The sequence below is a fragment of the Gossypium hirsutum genome, chromosome A02 (genome assembly GCF_007990345.1).
Source record: "Gossypium hirsutum isolate 1008001.06 chromosome A02, Gossypium_hirsutum_v2.1, whole genome shotgun sequence".
NCBI lineage: Eukaryota > Viridiplantae > Streptophyta > Magnoliopsida > Malvales > Malvaceae > Gossypium > Gossypium hirsutum.
In genome coordinates, this window is record NC_053425.1 from 103,110,880 (window position 1) to 103,131,344 (window position 20,465).

Consider the following 20,465-nt stretch of genomic DNA (forward strand, 5'->3'; position numbering starts at 1 on the left):
TTACTTGTACTGTGAGAAATGTCATATTTATACTGATCATAAAAGCTTGAAATATTTGATGACACAGAAAGATTTGAATTTGAGACAGCGCAGGTGGCTTGAACTGATAAAGGACTATGATTTGATTATTGATTACCATCCGGGTAAGGCTAATGTTGTAGCTGATGCTTTGAGCCGGAAATCTCTGTTTGCTTTACGAGCTATGAATACCCGGTTATCATTGACTGATGATGGTTCAATCCTAGCTGAATTGAGAGCTAAACCGACATTTTTATAGCAAATATGTGAAGCTCAGAAGAATGATGAGAAGTTACAGGTTAAACGGGCACAGTGTGAGTCAGGTAATGATTCTGAATTTCAGATTGGTTCTGATGATTGTTTATTATTCAGAGGTAGGGTATGTGTACCTCAGAATTCAGAGCTCATACAGAATATTCTACGCGAGGCCCACAGTAGTACATGTCTGTACACCCGGGGAGTAATAAAATGTATAATGATCTGAAAAAGATGTACTGGTGGTCGGGAATGAAACGTGATATCTCTGAGTTTGTATCAAGGTGTTTAATATGTCAACAAGTTAAAGCTGAACATCAGGTACCTTCGGGGTTACTTCAGCCAATTACTATACTGGAATGGAAATGGGAAAGAATCACTATGGATTTTGTATCGGGGCTACCTTTGTCTCCGAGGAAAAAAGATGCTATTTGGGTGATTATTGATCGATTAACAAAGTCAGCTCACTTTATTCCGGTACGTATGGATTATTCTTTAGATAAACTAGCTGAACTGTACATATCTGAGATTGTCAGGTTACATGAAGTGCCTGTCTCCATTATATCAGATAGAGATCCCCGATTTATGTCTCGTTTCTGGGACAAATTGCAAGAAGCCTTGGGTACTCAGTTGTATTTCAGTACTGCATTTCATCCTCAGACAGATGCTCAATCTGAACGTGTAATTCAAGTATTGGAAGATATGCTCCGATGTTGTATACTAGAGTTTGAAGGTACTTGGGAGAGGTATCTACCTTTGATTGAATTTGCTTACAATAACAGTTATCAATCTAGTATTAAAATGGCTCCGTATGAAGCTTTGTATGGTAGAAAATGTAGAACACCGTTATATTGGACAGAGCTCAGTGAAAGAAAGATACATGGGGTTGATTTGATCCGGGAAACAGAAGAAAAAGTAAAGGTTATTCGAGATAGTCTAAAAGCAGCTTCCGATCGTCAAAAATCATATGCCGACCTTAAGCGAAAAGAGATTGAATTTCAAGTCAGTGACAAGGTATTTCTGAAAGTGTCTCCTTGGAAGAAAGTTCTTCGATTCGGTCGAAAGGGTAAATTGAGTCCAAGATTTATCGGGCCCTATGAAATCATAGAAAGAATTGGACCAGTCGCTTATCGATTGGCATTACCACCGGAACTTGATAGAATCCATAATGTTTTTCATGTATCTATGTTACGACAATATCAATCAGATCCTTCACATGTTATTTCTCCGATAGAAGTAGAGATTCAACCGGATATGACTTACAGTGAAGAACCGGTCAAGATATTGGCACGGGAGACAAAAGAGCTTAGAAATAAAAAGATAAATTTGGTGAAAGTATTGTGGCAAAAGCACGGGATTGAGGAAGAAACATGGGAACCGGAGGAGGCAATGAGGAAACAATACCCAAACCTCTTTACTGGTAAGATTTTCGAGGACGAAAATCATTAAAAGGGGAGGAGAGTTATAATGGCCTAAATTCAAGGTAATCGGAACAATGGTTTCATAACCATAGATCCGATTTAAAGAGAAATTTATTTCAATATTTTTGCTTGAAAATTGATATGATAGGAAAATCGTATGAAAATATTGATAGGAAAATTTTATCGATTTAGTGATTAGTTAGAACAAGAAATTATTGAAGAAATTGGGTAAAATAAGGTATCGGGACCTCTATCTCGTAAAACCCAGTTGAAAATAATTTTATAAATATTTATGAAATGTTATTAATGTGGTATTAAAATTTCGTTAGGAAATTTTAATGTTTGGGTAGTCAATTAAATGAAAAGGACTAAATTGTAATAGGTGTAAAAGTTGCTAGAGTGATTAAATAGCTTAAGAGTCTAATGAGAAAGGATTTAAAAGGAAATTAGACCCAAACGTTATTTGGGCTGGACGGCAAGGGTATGAAATCAGCAGAAAAATTGATAAATTAAGGGTAAAATTGGAATATTGCAAATTAACTAAATAAAACTAGGACTAAATAGGAAATATCTAGATTTCTCTTCATTTCTCTTCAATTCCAGTAGCTAAAAATGCCATAGGAGGGTTCTCTAAGCTGGTATTTCATAATTTTTGCACCAAGTGAGTTAATCCTTGCCTTTTTCTTGTAATTTTTGTGTTTCTAAGACTTTTACAACTAGGTCCTACTATTAAATTCATTAGTTTTTGATTTCATGGATGAAATTGAAAGTCACCATGGTTGATTTTTGTAATTTTATGGTGAAATAGAATGAAATTAAAGCTTTAATTTGTTTATGAGATGATTTTATTAGGCAATTTCAATGGAAATTGATTTTTAGGACCTAATTGTGAAAATGTTTGGAATTAAAGTCTATTGCTGAAATTCTGATTCCTAAAGGTTGTAAACTAGTTTAAGGTGATAGAATAAAATGTTAATTTAGAAAAATCAGCTCAATTGAGAGGCTAATTGAGTAGGGACGAAATTATCATTTATTAAAAGCTTAGGGGAAAAATGGTAATAAACAGCTTGCACTAAAACAGTTTGGACAGCAGCAGTAGACTAACTTTGAAAAATCACAAAAAATTTTAGGAATCGAATTAGAAGATGAACAAAATATGGAATTAAATCTTATTGAGTCTAGTTTCTCATAGAAGAAATATTGTAAGCAATGGATTTGTAAATTTTGAGATATAATGAATTTTGTGAGACAAGGTCAGAATGAATTCGGGTTCCCCTGTTCTGACTTTGAAAAATTATAAAAAAATTGAATAAAAATAATTAGGGACTTAAATTTATATGCATAGAATTTTGAATGAGTCTATTTTTAATAGAAACAAACGAGAACATCATTTGAATTCTGTATAAAGAGATAATTTATTTTTAGTGAAGAAGGGTCAGAACTGTTAGACAACAGAACAGGGGTGACTTTGAAGAATAAACTGTACTGATTGGCTAAACCAAAAATTCTGAAAATTTTATGGGAAAAATATATATGAGTCTAGTTTCAGGGAAAATTAACGGATCTTAATTTGGAGTTCCGTAGCTCAAGTTATAAATAATTTAGTGACTATGACTCAAGTAGAGAGCTTTGAATGAACTATAAATAATAATTGAATTATAGAGAATGTTGCATATGAACATGAAATGTATTAAATTGATAATTAAATTTATTTATTTAGATCTATAAGATTCAAATACGAAGCTAGATCGAGGAAAGGAAAAAGTTCGGGATTAGTAGATTTTTACTGTTTACAAACAAGTATCAAGGTAAATTCGTGTAACTTGAATTATATTCTTAAATGCTTGAAATGCATGTTTTTGATATGAATATGATTTGAATGTTCATTATATGGAAATTTATGAAACATTGATATATTTGATAAAATGGGAAGAAATCCCGTTTGAATGAAAGGAAAATTCGATGGATCTGTGAAAAGGAATTGACGGTAAAAAGCATCTAGCCCGAACGGGCGATCCTATCCTGATATAGCCCTCCCGAAGAATATGTGTAAAATGGATTTAGCCCGGACGGGTAATCCGAATTAGGGTCTGAATTTAGCCTGGACTGGTAATTCAGATCCAAGCTCATTAGAGTAATTGTCGTTGCAGGGGATTTAGCCTGGACTGGTAATCCCGACAATACTCTATGAGTTTATATTGCAGGGGATTTAGCCTGGACTGGTAATCCCGCTGCAAGGTTGAGGTTCGCGGGAGTGTGCTCTCTGAAATGGAAATGTACGCACATGGATATGAATTGACGGACCCGGAATTGTACACTAAATGTTTACCTCTGAAAATCCATCGAAATTCCGATAAATTCAACGGGATAAGTATAAAAAAATAACAAGGAAATGGAAATTATGATATTGATGAGCTCATCAATCATGGTATATATTATTGGTACATGGAAATTATTGTACTAACTTGAATGTTGAGTTTGTGCATATTAGGGTAATAATGCATTGAATGGATATCTGGATGTTTATTGTATTGTATTGAAAATATTAGGTAAGTATAATTCTTGTTACATGAGCTTACTAAGCACAAAGTGCTTACCCCGTTTCCTTTTTCCCTATTTTGTAGTGTTAAGAGCTCGGAGGTCGGATTTGGTCGGAGACACATCACACTGTCAACCTCAGGATTTCGGTATATAAAGAAACTTTATTTTGGAAATCAATGGCATGTATAAGCTAACAAAGTAAATGTTAACGTGAAATGAATGTAAAGTTAGCCATTAGTGTGGTTAACAAACTTGGTTATAGATATGTGATGACGTTATCTTATATAAATGCATGAATCTATCATGAAAATATGTTGAATTGATTTGGTTGATGTGGATTGGTCTCGATTTAATATTACAGGGAAGGTTAGATATTTATAAAAGGGCTATATTGAATATAAAAAAAAATTAATTCGTAAACTCCGATAATGCCTCGTACCCTATTCCGGCAATGAATACGGGTAGGGGTATTACACTACTAGCTACTCGGTGTACGGAGGCTTGCGCATTACTCTTAACCTCATCGAAATCAACTCAGTTGGATGACATTTTATCTATATAAAAACATAACTCAATTTGAGTCAGGAGATATCAGATATCACACTATCATAGGTTATATAATGGCATGTATTTTTAAACTCCATCATGCTACGTTTAGTCTGAGAACCGACTAAACTATAGCTCTGATACCACAAAATATAACACCCCTAACCCGTCTCTATCGTCAGATTAGGGTTATAAAGCATTACCGTATAATCAAAAAACATTTATCAATATAACTTTAAACAAATAAATCACATTCAAAACATATCAAACATAAGCATTTTGTCCTTAAATTGAGCCTCCAAGGCCCTAAAAATAGCTTTGAGCCAATTCGAGACAAATTTGAAACAAAACAGAAGTTTCAAGAAAAATCTGTAAAATTTAGAAAATAAGGGTCACACGGCCGTATGGCCAGGCTGAGTAACATTCAAACAAGGAACACACGACCGTGTCTCAGCTCATTTCCTCACTCTTGTAACTCATTAAGATCGCCCAAACGCCCATGTGCGAGGCCGTGTAACTCTTTAAGTTGCCACAAATGCCCATGTGCCAGGTCATGTAACTATTTAAGTTGCCATACACGCCCGTGTGTCAAGCCATGTGCTAGGCCATATAACTCATTGACTTGGAACACAAAGAAATCTCAAATGACACACAATCATTTCGCTAGACCGTGTGATAGCCCGTGTCCCAGGCCGTGTAAACCCAAAATTTACCTAAAATCAAGCAATTTCAAAACTAATTCATACCTAATCATTCATACCATTTGGGCATACATCCAAGGGACTTAAACATCATCCATACACACATAAACATGCCATTTTAAACACCTTAATCCATCTAATCAATATGTCATTCAAAAGTACCACAATTGTCTTAAAACATCATTTACCAAATCAAGTTAACTTTGCCACATTCCAAGTATAAAACCTACTTCGAATATCTACCAAAACATGTCACACAAGACCATTTTTCTCATCAAAAAAATACCAAAAGACTATGCACTTTAATTACCTAAAGGTGATCAAGAGGACCTAACTTAACAAGCATTACAAGTCCATCAACCATGCATAAACTTCAAAGCACAAACATACCAAATTACCATTTACATATTTACTAAATACCATTCAAAATGACCTATACATACCATTATTAACTTTGGCAAAAACACACAACTACCAAAATTCCTGTTGGATAGTGTGATAGGTCTCTGACGAGCTTCCAACCGATCGAGCTTCTGATAATCTATAAAACAAAAGAAAGAAACTACATAAGCAATTAATGCTTAGTAAGCTCGTATAAACCAAAACATAACTTACCATTTCATTCATACAATTCAAAGATTAAACATAAATCATCACCAATGTCATAACTTAGTAAAAGCCTATACAACATTACCAACTCACAAGTTAGTATACTTTTCCATGATACAAATGAAATCAACCATAAGATATGTAAATTTCCATATGAAATATCATTTAATTCATAAATCATTTCATAAGATAATGATTCAATCCATTTGTGTACTTACCATTTCAATTCCTTTTCTTACCCGTTAAACCATCTAGAATCACATCGGATACTTAATAAAGCTTACACATAGTGTGCCTTTACATATAACCGTGACATTTCTTTTACATCAATGCTCACATGAGCTGTGAAATGAGCCTGCTCACATGAGCTGTGAAATGAGCCTGCTCACACGAGCTGTGGGTCAGAATGTAAGCTACACGATGCTGCTCACACAAGCTATGAAAAATCTGCAACAAATGCAGGACCTCAGCCATCGGTAGGACATTCAAGACCAGCACCTGAAACATGAAATCCCTAATGACGTGTCATTTGTCTTCTAAGAGGCTCGATATCCGTCAATTCATCATAGCATGAATGCATTCATATTTTGATTCATTTATATTAAAACAACTTAGTAAACATTCAATCTGGATAACATTAATACAATCACAATTCTTACGAACTTACCTCGATAACTATGGCGTATAAGTATAGTCGAATTAATTCGAAGCTTTAGCTTTTATTTGATTTAGGTCCGATTGTAATTTATCTTGATCTAAATAAATAATTTCATTCAATTAAGTACTTCTAGAATTCAATTTAATCCATAATTCATATTTATGTAAAATTATGAATTTGCCCCTAACATTTTAACTTTTTACGATTTAGTCCCTAAGCTTATAACTTGAATATAACACATTTTAACCTAAATCCATATTAACCAAGGTTACAAGGGACCTTGATTTATGCTTTTAACAATTTAATCCTTTTTTTCAAAATTCAACAAAAATCACTTAACAAAATATGTTTATTATATAACAAAGATAAATAATCCATCAACTAACATCAAAACCTATTCAAAATCATCCATGAAAAGTCCCTCAATCTTTAAAAAATTTTCAAATTAACCCCGAGGCTAGCTAAATTAAGCTAAAACGAATTCAAAAACATAAAAATTATTAAAAACGAGGCATGAAATCACTTACATGCAAGATTGGAAGCTTGACCAAATGCTCTAGCCTATTTCAATGGTGATTTTTGGTTGAATTTTGAAATGGTGAAGAAGATGAACATTATTTCTTTAGTCATTTTAGCTTTTTTTTACCAAATTACTATTTTAACCTTTAAAAACTATCAAATTTTCAATAAAGCCTTGCCCATGCATATCCACTAGCACTTTAATGGTATATTTACCATTCAAGTCCCTTAGTTTAAAATTTCATAGCCATTGGGCCCCTTTAACTAATAGAACTTAACTTTTACACCTTTTACAATTTAGTCTATTTCACCTAATTAACCATTTAAACATCAAAATTTCTTAACGAAATTTTAATACGACCTTAATATAATACTATAGATATTAAATAAATATTAAAATAATAACTCACTCGTCAGAATTGTGGTCCCAAAACTATTGTTACTGACACCACTAAAAACGGGCTGTTACAAAGTTTCTTCCAAGCAACGGGTCAGTCTTATCAGGCCAAATGACCCCCAATGAACAAGAGGGAACATTAGAGTGTGCCTTGGTCGCTAGCTTATTTGCACGTCCTGTGACACTAGTATCTTGTCAGTTGATGGGTCATGATAACTAATTAATCAAGTTAGATCGTGGAATAGAAATATTATTTTAAAGGATATTAGTTTTCAAAATGGTCTTGCTAAGTCACAACTTTAAAGCTAAATGTATCTAGCAGGTCCCTCTATTATAGGGGTTGTATCGAATTAGTCCCCCTACTATTAAATGGATCAATTTAGTCTTTGTACTATTAAAAAAATCGAATAAGGCCAAATTGGAACATAATTAACATTTATTGTTTAAAAGATGTCATTTGCTATTTAACAAAGTTATATTTTGAAAGCTTTTTATGATTTTATAGATAAATATTTTTGTTTGAAGATGAACTATAAATGAAAAAATTTTATTTTTATGTCAATTTTTAGACAATAAATTATAAATTTGTTCCAATTTGGCCTTATTTGATTCTTTTTAATAGTGCAATAATTGAATTGATCCATTTAATCATAAAAAGGCTTAATTTGATCCATACTCTATAATATAGGGACTTCAAAGGTACTTTCACCCAATTTTAAACATAATATAAAATTATAAATAAAATACATTTAATAAACTTTAAAATATAATAAATAAGACACAATATATTTAAATACGATTATAATATACTAGAACACGTATGTGCATAGAAACTATGTATTTAGAACACGTGTATGTGTTAAAAAAATAATGTATAATAAATAATGAAATGCAATATTTAAACCTAATAGCAACATGTACAAAGTTAAAATAAAAAATAGTTTAAATTGAAAGTAAAAGGAAATTTAAATAGGTAATTACATCATATTAAGAATATTAAACGTAAGTTTTGAAACTAATAATAATACCCCATATGTAATATCTACGAAATTAAAATAAAAAATAGTTTAAATCTTGAGTAAAAAAATTAAATAATTAAATATACTTCAATTGTTTTAGAAGGTTAATACATTTAAGAGTTAATTTTACCATATATTCTCAAACTAGAACCTTTGTTCTAAATTGGTCCCCAAACTTTAAAACATCCAATACATCTTCAAACTATTGTGGTTATATCAATAAGGTCCTTTTACTAAAATTGTTAATTTAACCATTAAATCAATTATCAAATATTATATGGCATAGATTAAATTGAAATTTTTAAAGAAAAATGAATATTGTAAAAATGGATGTTGTAAAAATCTTGATTTTGAGGTTTTTGAAACTTTTATCAAAGCTTTATTGTTCACTATCTCTTTTTTCCGGTTTACTTTGTTTTTAGTTTTAACTTTTAAAAGTTATGTGATAATGTTTTACTTTTCTTTAAAACTTCCATTTTAAATTATGTCACATAAGATTTGATGTGTCATTTAACGATTAAATTAATGATTTTAATAATATAAGGGCGTGGTTGATATAACATTAATAGTTTAAATATGTAATTAGAAGCGTTTTGAAGTTTAGAAACCAATTTAAAATGAGAATATAGTTCGGGGATACTCGATGCAACTACCTCTACATTTAATTATTATTATTTGAAAGAAAAAATTCATTAATTTATTCCATAAAAGGGACCATACAATTTGAGGGAAAAAAATCTATTGTCGACAATGAAGGACAAGCTCCATCAATACGATAGAGGGCTTCAGCCTTAACATTAATAGAACATTACAACACACTAACAGCCGATTTTGTCACAACTCAAGCATGGCATATTTGAAATGATTGCAAGCAACTATCAGGATAAGGAAATCAACCCCCAATAATCCAAAGCGAGGTGCAGAACCAACAAAAAAACCGAGCATCCACCAAATAGGAGAGGACGACGAAAAAATCATTCCTAAAATTACTTGCAAAAGCAAGATTAAAAAGCTTGTACAAGACAAGACAAAAATTTTCAAAAGTAAAGACTTAAAAGATAACAAAGTCTAATTCGATTCGTGAAATTATTTATTATTTTGCAAAACTCTTAAAATAAAAACAGATTAAAAAGTCGATAAAAAACCACTAATTAAGTATCTACTATCAACCCATTTTCAAAAAAAAAAATTACTCAGTGATGACAAATACCATCATTATTTAACCATCATAACTTCTGAATAATTATGATTTATATTCAAATTGATAAATTAAAAAGACATAACATAGTGGTAATGGTCTGATGTAATGGTAAAGAGTCGCAACCTGTTGTTTTCTATCTTCCGTTTACGTACGTATTTCCTAACTGGCACGTGTTATGTTGGAAGCCAACCAAATTGGCAGAAACGTTTTATTTGCTCTAACTCACATGCATATGGATGCCCCTTGCTACCTTATTCACACCAAATTCATTGAGCTTCAATAATTGAGTATGCTTTTTATATCATTTTAAATTTCATAAATGGAAATAAAAATCTTTATGTATATTAATTAGATTTTATATTTATATTATTTATAAAAAATTTATTTAAGTTGGTGTAACTCTTTAATTGTGTCTCAATTCAATTACTAAATTACTAAAAAATCATTATTTTAACAAAATAATAAATAATATTTTAAAGATTTTATCTTTTTCCTATAGAATCTAAGAAAATATATATGATGGGATTTGAACTCAAATTCTCATAAAATTTACTCCAACCAATATTGTATTTTCATATCAATTTTAATAAATTTATTATATAATAGTTTTCACCTGACTTAATTTAGTATAAATAATTGTAAATTCTATAATAAAAAATAGGTACAAAAATTAGCTAAGAAAGAAGATATTATAGCTTTTTCTTTCTTTCTTTTTTTTAATTCCAATTAAAAATAAAATAATTCATCAATTAATTCTTGGAAATATTAAAATTTATTAAACTATTTTTTAAAAATAAAATCTTAAATTTAAACAATAACTTCAAATATATAATGGAGTTGGAATATCAATACATAAATTTATTATATCAACAACAGTTTAATTATAAACTATTATATAATAACAATAATATTTGAATATTCAAAAGTGGGGCCGAATCTCCCACATAATGGAAGAAAAATATTGATAAAAAAATTAAAATGTTTGTTAAAAAGTTGAAAAGTTTGTATAAAAAATAAAAAAATTACATATATTGAATTTAAATTATAAAATTTATTTGATATATTGCTTAAAATTAATTATTAAAAATAAATAGATTGTCTCATATATGTAAATTTTAAATTACAAAAATTTTATGTTTTATATTTTTATTTTTATTTTTATTTTTTCCTTAAACATTTTATGAAAAAAACCCAAAAGTTAAATGATTTTGAGTATAAATATGAAATATTTGAAATAAAATATACTATTTAGTGTAAAATATTATAAATCTAAAATTAAAAAAATTTTATATGGAGAATAATGTGACATTCTAGTTCAAGCTTAATTTAAATATGAAGTCTTTAAAGCAGTGACGGAATTAGAAAATTTTTTTGGGATGGAATTAAATTGTATATTTTTATTATAGTAAAAATGTAATTTCATCATTTTAATAGTCTATATCTTTATAATTTTTAAAAAATTTATCAATTTTTTATCATTTTTAAGGGGGCTAAAGTACAATTTTACCATTACTAATTTAATTTTTTATCAATTATAAAGAGGCTAAATATTTTTTTTTTCCATTTTAAGGACAGAGCCTTTCGGTATAATCTTAAAAGAATAAAATAAAAGTAATTCAATAAATTTTCTATTAATAAGTAACTATTGTGTATTTATCATTTTCAATGGAATGAATATTTCTACCATTTATCAAATGAATCCACGACAGAGATTACATTGAAGGCAAGTCAATGTTATCATTCTCAAATAAAGAAATAACTAAACAAATAATCTTAATACCAAAAAGAAGTTATCTTTTTTTAACATTTTTGCCATAAAAAAAAGAAGAAGAAATAATCTTAGTACCTACTTAAAAGGGTAAAACCTCTGTTTTTCATTAATCCCCTCCCCCCCCCCCCAAAAACCCCAAATTATTTAATTAATACTAACTAATTTGGAATTATATACTATTGTATAAGATAAAAAAATTGTGATAATTATTTATTTATATGTGCTAGTATTTGGTATAATGGTAGTGTTTTTTTTTTTATTCCACAAACAACCTTAAAAATTTGTCATGTTTTTTTTTAATATTTTACGATACTTTTATAAAACACTTGTCGACTCCTTAAGAGTCTAGAAGCTCCATTAATGACAGTATACCAAATATTTTCTCTATTTACATTAATAAAACTTTCTTCCAAGAGAGATGGGTATGAATACTAAATCATTAAGCAAGTTGTACACTTTTTTAAAAACTAATATATGTTAAACTTAGGGAACCACCCATTAGATATATTATTTAAAAATTAAAAAAATTTATCAATTTAGTCTTAATTCAATTGATACTATCATTATTGAAATAATTAATAAAAAACGTGAAATTCAACATATTTTTATTCCTGAATAGAGATTTTGTTTAAAAGTCCACACTTTATCAAAACAATTAAAAGATTATCCTTCTTTTCTTTTTAAAACGGATAGAGGTTGTCCAAAAGATTCAAACTCTAAGACTAATGTACTTTTGACAGTCCATAAATGATAAAATAATAATTTAAATTTTAAAAATATTTATTTTTTTATTATAGCAGTTAGATTACATCTATCATATATATAATATATATAAAAGTAGAGTTTAAAAAAATTGTTGAACTAATGGATATCTTTTATTTTTTTTTATCATATTACTAAATTCATATTTAAAATTAAATAATATTTAATTTAGAATTATTTGTTAAAAATTTGAAATAAAATATAAATTTTAATAATTATACATTTAAAAATAATTATAATTTAATAAAAATGGTTACTTGAAAATAAGTCTAAGCATAAAATATAGCGCAAAAAGTTGAGGTAATTATAAATATGCTAATATTATTTTTTAAAAATTGTGCTAATTTTCTTGATGTAAAATAGAGTTATTATTTGAATAGAATTCTAAACTTATTAATTATCACTTAATCAATAATAGAGTTAATTATATTAATTATCACTTTAAAATACTTTAATTATAATTTGACAATTTTCTATTATAATATATGAATTGATAAGTTAATATATTTTAGCTATATTCAATAATTCATATAAGAAATATTATTTTATGCTAATTGTTGCAATTAAGTACAATATTTAAAAATATTAATTAAACATTAAATGCGTAAAATTATATGCATCGCATGTGACATTAAAAACTAATACCTTAAAAAAAAACTTGAGTAAAACGAGTCTTTTTAAATATCTCATTTAAAAATAAAATATATACAAAAAATAAATAAAATTCTCGAATAGATATATATTGATTTGAGAATAAAATATAAAATTATTTATTAATATATGGTTTAAATTGAAAGTAAAAATCTAAAATTTAAAAATAAAACAAAAAATTTAAGAATAAGGAATTTTTTTTTCCACAATTTCGCTATTGAAAAAGGATACAAATCACTGGGATGAATCTTTCATACAATCCTTTTCCTATATATTGCATGTTGTTACTCGTCAAGCTTTAGAGAAGCTAGAAAGCAAGGAAAGCTTCTCTGCAAACAACTTAATTTTACAACTTTGTTATTGCTTTTCAAAGATGGGTTCACTTGAAACCAATAAACCTCACATTGTAATCGTCCCATTTCCAGCACAAGGTCATGTTAACCCCATGATGCTACTTGCTAAGCTCTTACACTCTAGAGGCTTCTTCATAACCTTTGTTAACACTGAGTTCAACCATAGGCGTTTGATCAGGTCCAAAGGCCCTGACTTCGTTAAAGGTCTGCCTGATTTCCAGTTCAAAACAATTCCGGAAGGGCTGCCATCGTCCGATCGAAATGCAACACAGGATCTTCGAGTTCTGTGTGATTCGATACGAAAGCATTGCTTGGCACCATTTGTAGAGCTACTAGCTAAGTTAAACTCCTCGCCCCAAGTGCCCACTGTTACTTGCATAATTTCTGATGGACTTATGAGCTTTGCTATTAAGGCTGCTGAGCAACTTGGCATACCAGAAGTTCAGTTTTGGACTGCCTCAGCATGTAGTTTCATGGGATATCTTCACTTCAGTGAACTGGTTAAACGAGGCATTATTCCATTCCAAAGTAAGTACTTTCTTATTTCAACTTTATAACTTCATAGCTAATAAAATTATCTAAAAAGAACTCAAGCTTGACTCTTTGTTGTGTCAGGTGAAACATTTCTCAATGAACCTATTGACTGGGTCCCTGGAATGAGTAACATTCGCCTCAGAGACTTTCCAAGCTTCGTCAAAGCCAACGATCCGAATGATATTTTGTTTGATTATTTCGGATCCGAAGCTCAAAATTGCCTAAAAGCTTCAGCAATAATCTTCAACGCATTTGAAGATTTCGAACATGAAGTGTTCGAAGCCATCGCTGCCAAATTTCCTCAAATTTATACAATTGGACCCCTTCATTTGCTTGCCAGGCACCTACATGTCGATCCCTCCAAGTCAATGAACTCAAGCCTATGGAAGGAAGATACAAGCTGCATTGAATGGCTTAACAAAAGGGAACCCAATTCAGTTGTGTATGTGAACTATGGAAGCATTACTGTCATGTCGGAGAAGCATCTCAAAGAATTTGCATGGGGGTTGGCTAACTCTAAGCACCCATTTTTATGGATCGTTAGACCAGATGTCGTGATGGGTGATTCTGCAATTCTGGATCTAGAGTTCCTTAAGGAGATTAAGGAAAGAGGGCTGATAATAAGCTGGTGCAACCAATATGAGGTCCTTTCACATCCTTCAGTCGGTGTTTTTTTGACACACTGTGGGTGGAATTCTACCGTGGAAACCATATCAGGAGGTGTGCCAGTAATTTGTTGGCCATTTTTTGCTGATCAACAAACCAATTGTCGATATGCTTGCACTCATTGGGGCATTGGCATGGAGGTGGATCATGATGTGAAGCGAGAGAACATAGAGTTTTTAGTCAAGGAAATGATGGAAGGTGAGGAAGGAAAGAAAAAGAAAGAGAAGGCATTGGAATGGAAGAAGAAAGCCGAAGAAGCAGTTGAAGTTGGGGGATCATCTTATATTGATTTCGACAGATTTGTTAAGGAAGCTCTCAAACATGGTTAACTGGAAATACTATTGTCAGAGGGGAATTACTTAAATAATGAATGGGGATCATTCAATGTCTCTATTTCTGTTTTTTTTCCTTTATAAGTGAATGCAGTTGTGTGAGGTATGCATGTGAAGCTCATATTAGTATGCTTTTGTATTTTGCTTTGGTGAGTTGGAACAGTTAAAAAGAGAGCTGGTTATTATATATTATTAGACCAATTGCTCTTTACTGATTCTAACACTTGCTTGTATAAATAAGCTTGGTTTTTTATTTCAGAGATTATTAGAGCCATATTAATAGAAACTAGATTATGGTAGTTTGTGAAGAAATGAAGATTTAGTTGAAACGTTAAAATTGGGGTTGGAGATTATAGTGGCCTAAAATAAGTTTAGGGTATTAGTGCTCACAAGTTATTTTAGCTCGATTCAAAAAAAAATACAAACTCGATTTAATAATTATCGAGTCAAGTTCGAGTTTGAACAACTTGAACTATCAGTCGAATCGAATTTAAGCTTAATAATATTTTGGTCTAATAGCCCACAAACCTTGTTGACCTTTTTATTTTTGATAAATTTTAAATATTTGTATATTATTAAATTATATTATTACCCTTAATATATATATTATTAATTCCCCAAAGTCATTGTCAAGTCAAGCTTGAATATGTTTAGTTTAATCGAGTTCAAGTTCAAATAGTTTGATTATATCTTGAACTGCATTCAAATTTAAAAATAAATGTTAATTCGAGCTCATCCTAAGTACCCATTTAATGGGTACCCACATATTGTGGGTCCAAACAATGACTATTGTCGAAACCATCTTTCAAATTTAAAGAAAAACGGGGAATTGACTTTTTGAAAAACGAAAATATGGAGTTGTCACCAATCCTTTTATTTTGGTGTGATCGGATCACCTAAGGATGAGGTTATTTTAATAAAGCATTTTTGGTTTACTAAAACAACGATTTTGGTCTACGAATTTTTGAGAAAACGGGTTCAGGAATCGGTTACGCGTGAGGAAAGATTAGCACCCTCACTACGCCCAAAATTGGTACCAAATCGATTAAATACTGTCCTTATGTCTAAGATTTAAAAATATTTTTGAAATGTGGTTCCCTTTTGATAATATTTGAATAACCCGAGTTGGTTATTAAAGTTCTCTTGCTTAAGAGGAATAGAGTGCCACATCCAGCACGATAGGACATGATCCTTTATGCCCTCGAAAACATGACAAATTTTGACTTCCAAAAATTTATACGTTGAAAACCGCAAAAAGATGCCCAATTTTTTAGTCCAACGAGAAAATCGAAACCCAGCACAGTAGGGCATAACTCCTCGAATTTCTAGATATCAGACATTGCCTTATTTTAGAATTTAGAAAGTATGAGTGAAATTCTAAAGGAATCTTCGATCATTTTGGACAAACAGGAAATCGCAACCCAGCACGATAGGGTACGTTTCCCCGAATTGCCAAACATCGAATATTTCCTTTGTTTCGAAGAGTTTTTAGAAAACATGAGTGAAATTCAAAAGGGACCTTCGATTATTTTGAACAAACGAGAAATTGCAACCCAACATGATAGGGCACGATTCTGCGAATTGCCCAATATCGATCATCGCCTTTGTTTAAAGAATTTTTAAAAGACATGGGTGAAACTCTAAAGGGATCTTCGATTACTTTGAGCAAACGAGAAATTGCAACCCAACACGTTAGGGCACGATTCTGCGAATTGTCAAATATCGAACATCGCCCTCGTTTTAAAGGATTTTTAGAAGACATAAGTGAAATTTTGAAGGGATATTCGATTACTTTGAGCAAACGCGAAATTGCAACCCAACACGTTAGGGCACGATTCCGCGAATTGCCAAATATCAAATCTCGTCTTTGTTTTAAAGAATTTTTAAATGAATAGTTATAAAACTAGCTTAAAACGTATTAATGCATTTTGAAACCAAATAAATTAATCATAAATATTTGAATTTTATAAAAAAAAATTTCGCAAACCAAGTGAAAAATGATGATATGGGATAACGGAGATGTATGAGATACGATCCATTAATAAACTAATAATTAAGCAGGGCTAATCTAAAAAAGTAACTCGATTACAATAACGCTTGGAGAATAATTGATGTGGTAACGTATAAAATGAGCAAGCATGATGTAGCAAATATACAATAAATATCGGGAAGATAATTAACACATGAGATATCAAACGATATAGGATCAACAAGATACAAGAATAATAGACTAAAAAAGATGGACTAATAATCAAATAATATATGCTAGGGTTTGAAATAACTTATAAAAGAAAAATTAAGAGTATATACATACAAAAAATAAAAATTTAATAGGTGTTTCAAAAACATTTGGATCAACCAAAATACTAGATATTTAGCCATAAAAAAATTATTTAAAGTTGGTAATATCCCTACAATAAGAATAATCTATATAATACATAAGATGTGAAAGGATAATGGGTATAAAGCATGTAGCTATATGTACATATACACGTGTGAGTGAATTTTAAAGAAATTATATATAAAAATAAAATGGAATTAAAATATAAAAAAATAGATTGATTTTATCATAAAATATATATATGCATATAAATAAACTAGAAATGATTGCTTTTTAAAAAAAATACCATAGAAACGTACTCAAAATTGAATTGATTTTATTAAAAACTATTATGGACCTAAAAGCGTGCTTATGTACAAAGGAAACTATGTATATAAAATGCAAGTTTAATAATGCATGTAAATCAAAATATGTACGAATATAAATGGATATAAAATAACTCAAATTTTATGTAAAACGTATATGCGAAGCATGTTTGAATAACAAAATATATATTAGAATACATGGGTTTAATAATATATAGATCAAATATAGGTATCGATGAATATATATACATATATAATAATAATTTAAAAGATGTATTTCGTAGGATTATATAATAAAATACAAGAAGAAAATAATTTAAGGAGTCACATGTATAAAAATAATATAAGGTTGATAGTAGTATATACATATATATGAAATAAAACCAACTTTGATATGAAGTAGATATGTACATATATGTATTAATGTATATAAGAAACTTTTATGGAATATACAAAGCGTGAAGATGACATTACCAAAACAAATTTACAATGATATGGTAACAATCACCAAAGTTATTTAAAATGCACGAATAAATAGTCAAGAATAAAAGGGTACAAAAAAAATAAGGAAAACTTAACTGGAATTAAACTAAAACAGCAGGGACAATTCGAAAATAAAACAATAACAATAAGAGGACCAATAATCAATGCACGAAAACAGCTAAGGACTAAAACTGGCAATATACCAGATCCCAAATGCTACGTTTAAGCGCCGATCCATTTGCAAACGAGTGTAAATCACAAAGCTAAATTAATAAAAAAAAACGAAACAAGAATACGGGCTGATTTGAATACTGCGCAAAAGGGAAGAACTGATATGGAAAATAACCCTTCACTGCAAAGGCGCGCGCTGGCCTAGACGGTGTCGTTTAAGACCGTTATCATTGGTCTAAACGGTGTCGTTTCTTACTCCCTTAAAATCCCCAACAAAACACCCCGTTCAGCTGAACCCCCATCCATTTTCTTCTTTTCCAAACCCTAAATCCCCTTTGAAAATGCCGATTCTCCTTCCCCTAGCAGCAGCCAACAGATTTAGACTGGAGAGAACACCTTTCAGCCTTTCAATCTCCTCTTAACTTCGATTTTAACTAAGCAAGAGGAGATCCACGGCGTGCTTTCAAGGTAAACTCCCACTTTTCCCTTTTTTATCCATGCCTTCGAGTAAAAACAACAAATAAACAAAAGATCAAGCCGAAAAAAAAAGAACGCCCCGAGATTTCAGTCGGAAAATCACCTTTAAGAATCGGTTGTTTTTTATTGCTTCTGTTTTTGTATGCGTATTTCTATGTTTATGTGGCGTTCGAGTGTGTAATATGCGTGTGTATATTGCATTCGTAAAGAAGAAGAATTTACAATCGAAAATAAAAGGCTTTATAGCCGAATAACACCAAAAAAAACAACAATTTTTGTTCTCCTATTGGCTGCTATTCTGCTATTCTTTTCTTGTTCTCTTTCGCAGGTACAGGTGCGTTGGCGCTCGGGTACGGGTCTGGGCTGGCGTACGGAGGCGCGTGTGCGTGGCTGCTGGAGGGTACGGAGGCCAGGGCCGAGGCTTGGCTGCGGCGCGAGAGAGAGAGAGAGAACCCTAAGGTTCCATTTGTTCTAAATTTTTTTGGGCCATCGGGCCTGTATTTGGGTCTTGGTTTTAAATTTGGGTCTAGGTTTAGTTATTGGGCTTGGGTTATGTAGCTGGGTTTGGGTCTGTTATAAAACTGGACTGTTGTATTGGTTTGGTTTAATTTAATTTATTTATATTTTATATTTTATCTTGGGTTACTAATGGGCCGAGCAAAATGGGCCTCTTACAGCTATTATGGCTACTTCTTTGTTGTTACCTAAGATTCAGTGATTTCATGACACTGTAAAATTAACGGTAAATTATTCAAATTGTCACTCTAAAATTATTTTATTCCTATTTTGATCACTCTATTTTTTTTTGTCAAATATAACGTTGTCGTTAGTAAGTGATGATAAATGGGGTTTAGGGTTTAATGATTTTGAGATTTAGAATTTGATTTCGAAGTCAGTGATGGTAATAGAGTTCAGAGTTCAATGAATTTGAGGGTTAAGGATTGATTTCAAATTCAGGAATGATAATGGGATTTATAATTAATTTTTGAAATATTTAATTATATACACAATTGGTAGAACAATCAACAATACATGACATCTTAATTAACTTTCGTTGATAAAAAAATTAATAGACAATTTTTTAAAATAAACAAAAAAAATAGAATAGTTTTAGAGTGACTATATGAATAATTTACCTAAAATTAATTTAGGCTCCTTGGGATCACTAGTGAGCTAAGATTAAAAATTTTCATTTGCCCATCCTCCGTCCGATTAAAATTTTCATCTCCATTGCAGCCTCCGTTTTCCAATCACGTCCTTTCAGGTTTTTATCATTTTATCATTTTTATTTTTTTAAGAAATTATTTTAAGACAAAAGATGGGCCGGGCTGGGCTTAACTAAAAATGCAGGCCCATTTTCTATGTTCTGGCCTGGCCCGAAAATAGGTCTAGAATTTTACCCAAACTTGACCAGGGTAAAAATGCTAAAATTCGGGCCCAATTTGGCCCGCCTGTATTAATTTTTATATAATTTTTAAATATATATAATACATCAAAAATATTAAAAACATCAAAATAAATATTTCCCAACAAATTGAAAATAAATTTTAAAAAATATGTAGACTTAAATAACACTAAGATAAATACAACTTAACAAGCAAATACTTCTAAAATAATAACAAAATTAACTAATGCCTTTAAAATAATAACAAAATTAATAATAAAATAAGTTTTATATAATATCCAAATAATAACAATAAAATAGTAGCAACATAATAGTAAAATGGTAGCAAA

The 20,465-nt window shown here is 30.4% G+C and overlaps 1 protein-coding gene and 1 long non-coding RNA gene across 2 annotated transcripts; both read left to right on the forward strand.

Moving 5' to 3' along the window:
* The first annotated feature begins 13,354 nt into the window (after window positions 1-13,354).
* Window positions 13,355-15,212, forward strand: LOC107934622 (linamarin synthase 2). The gene is made up of 2 exons (XM_016867096.2): window positions 13,355-13,950; window positions 14,038-15,212. Exons 1-2 carry the CDS (start codon window positions 13,443-13,445, stop codon window positions 14,949-14,951), a joined length of 1,422 nt encoding a protein of 473 aa, XP_016722585.1. The 5' UTR covers window positions 13,355-13,442; the 3' UTR covers window positions 14,952-15,212.
* A 2,851-nt stretch (window positions 15,213-18,063) lies between these two features.
* On the forward strand, window positions 18,064-19,364 carry LOC107934624 (uncharacterized). Its single transcript, XR_001693967.2, has 2 exons — window positions 18,064-18,722; window positions 19,060-19,364. It is a non-coding gene; the product is annotated as an uncharacterized lncRNA (long non-coding RNA).
* Window positions 19,365-20,465: the final 1,101 nt, after the last annotated feature.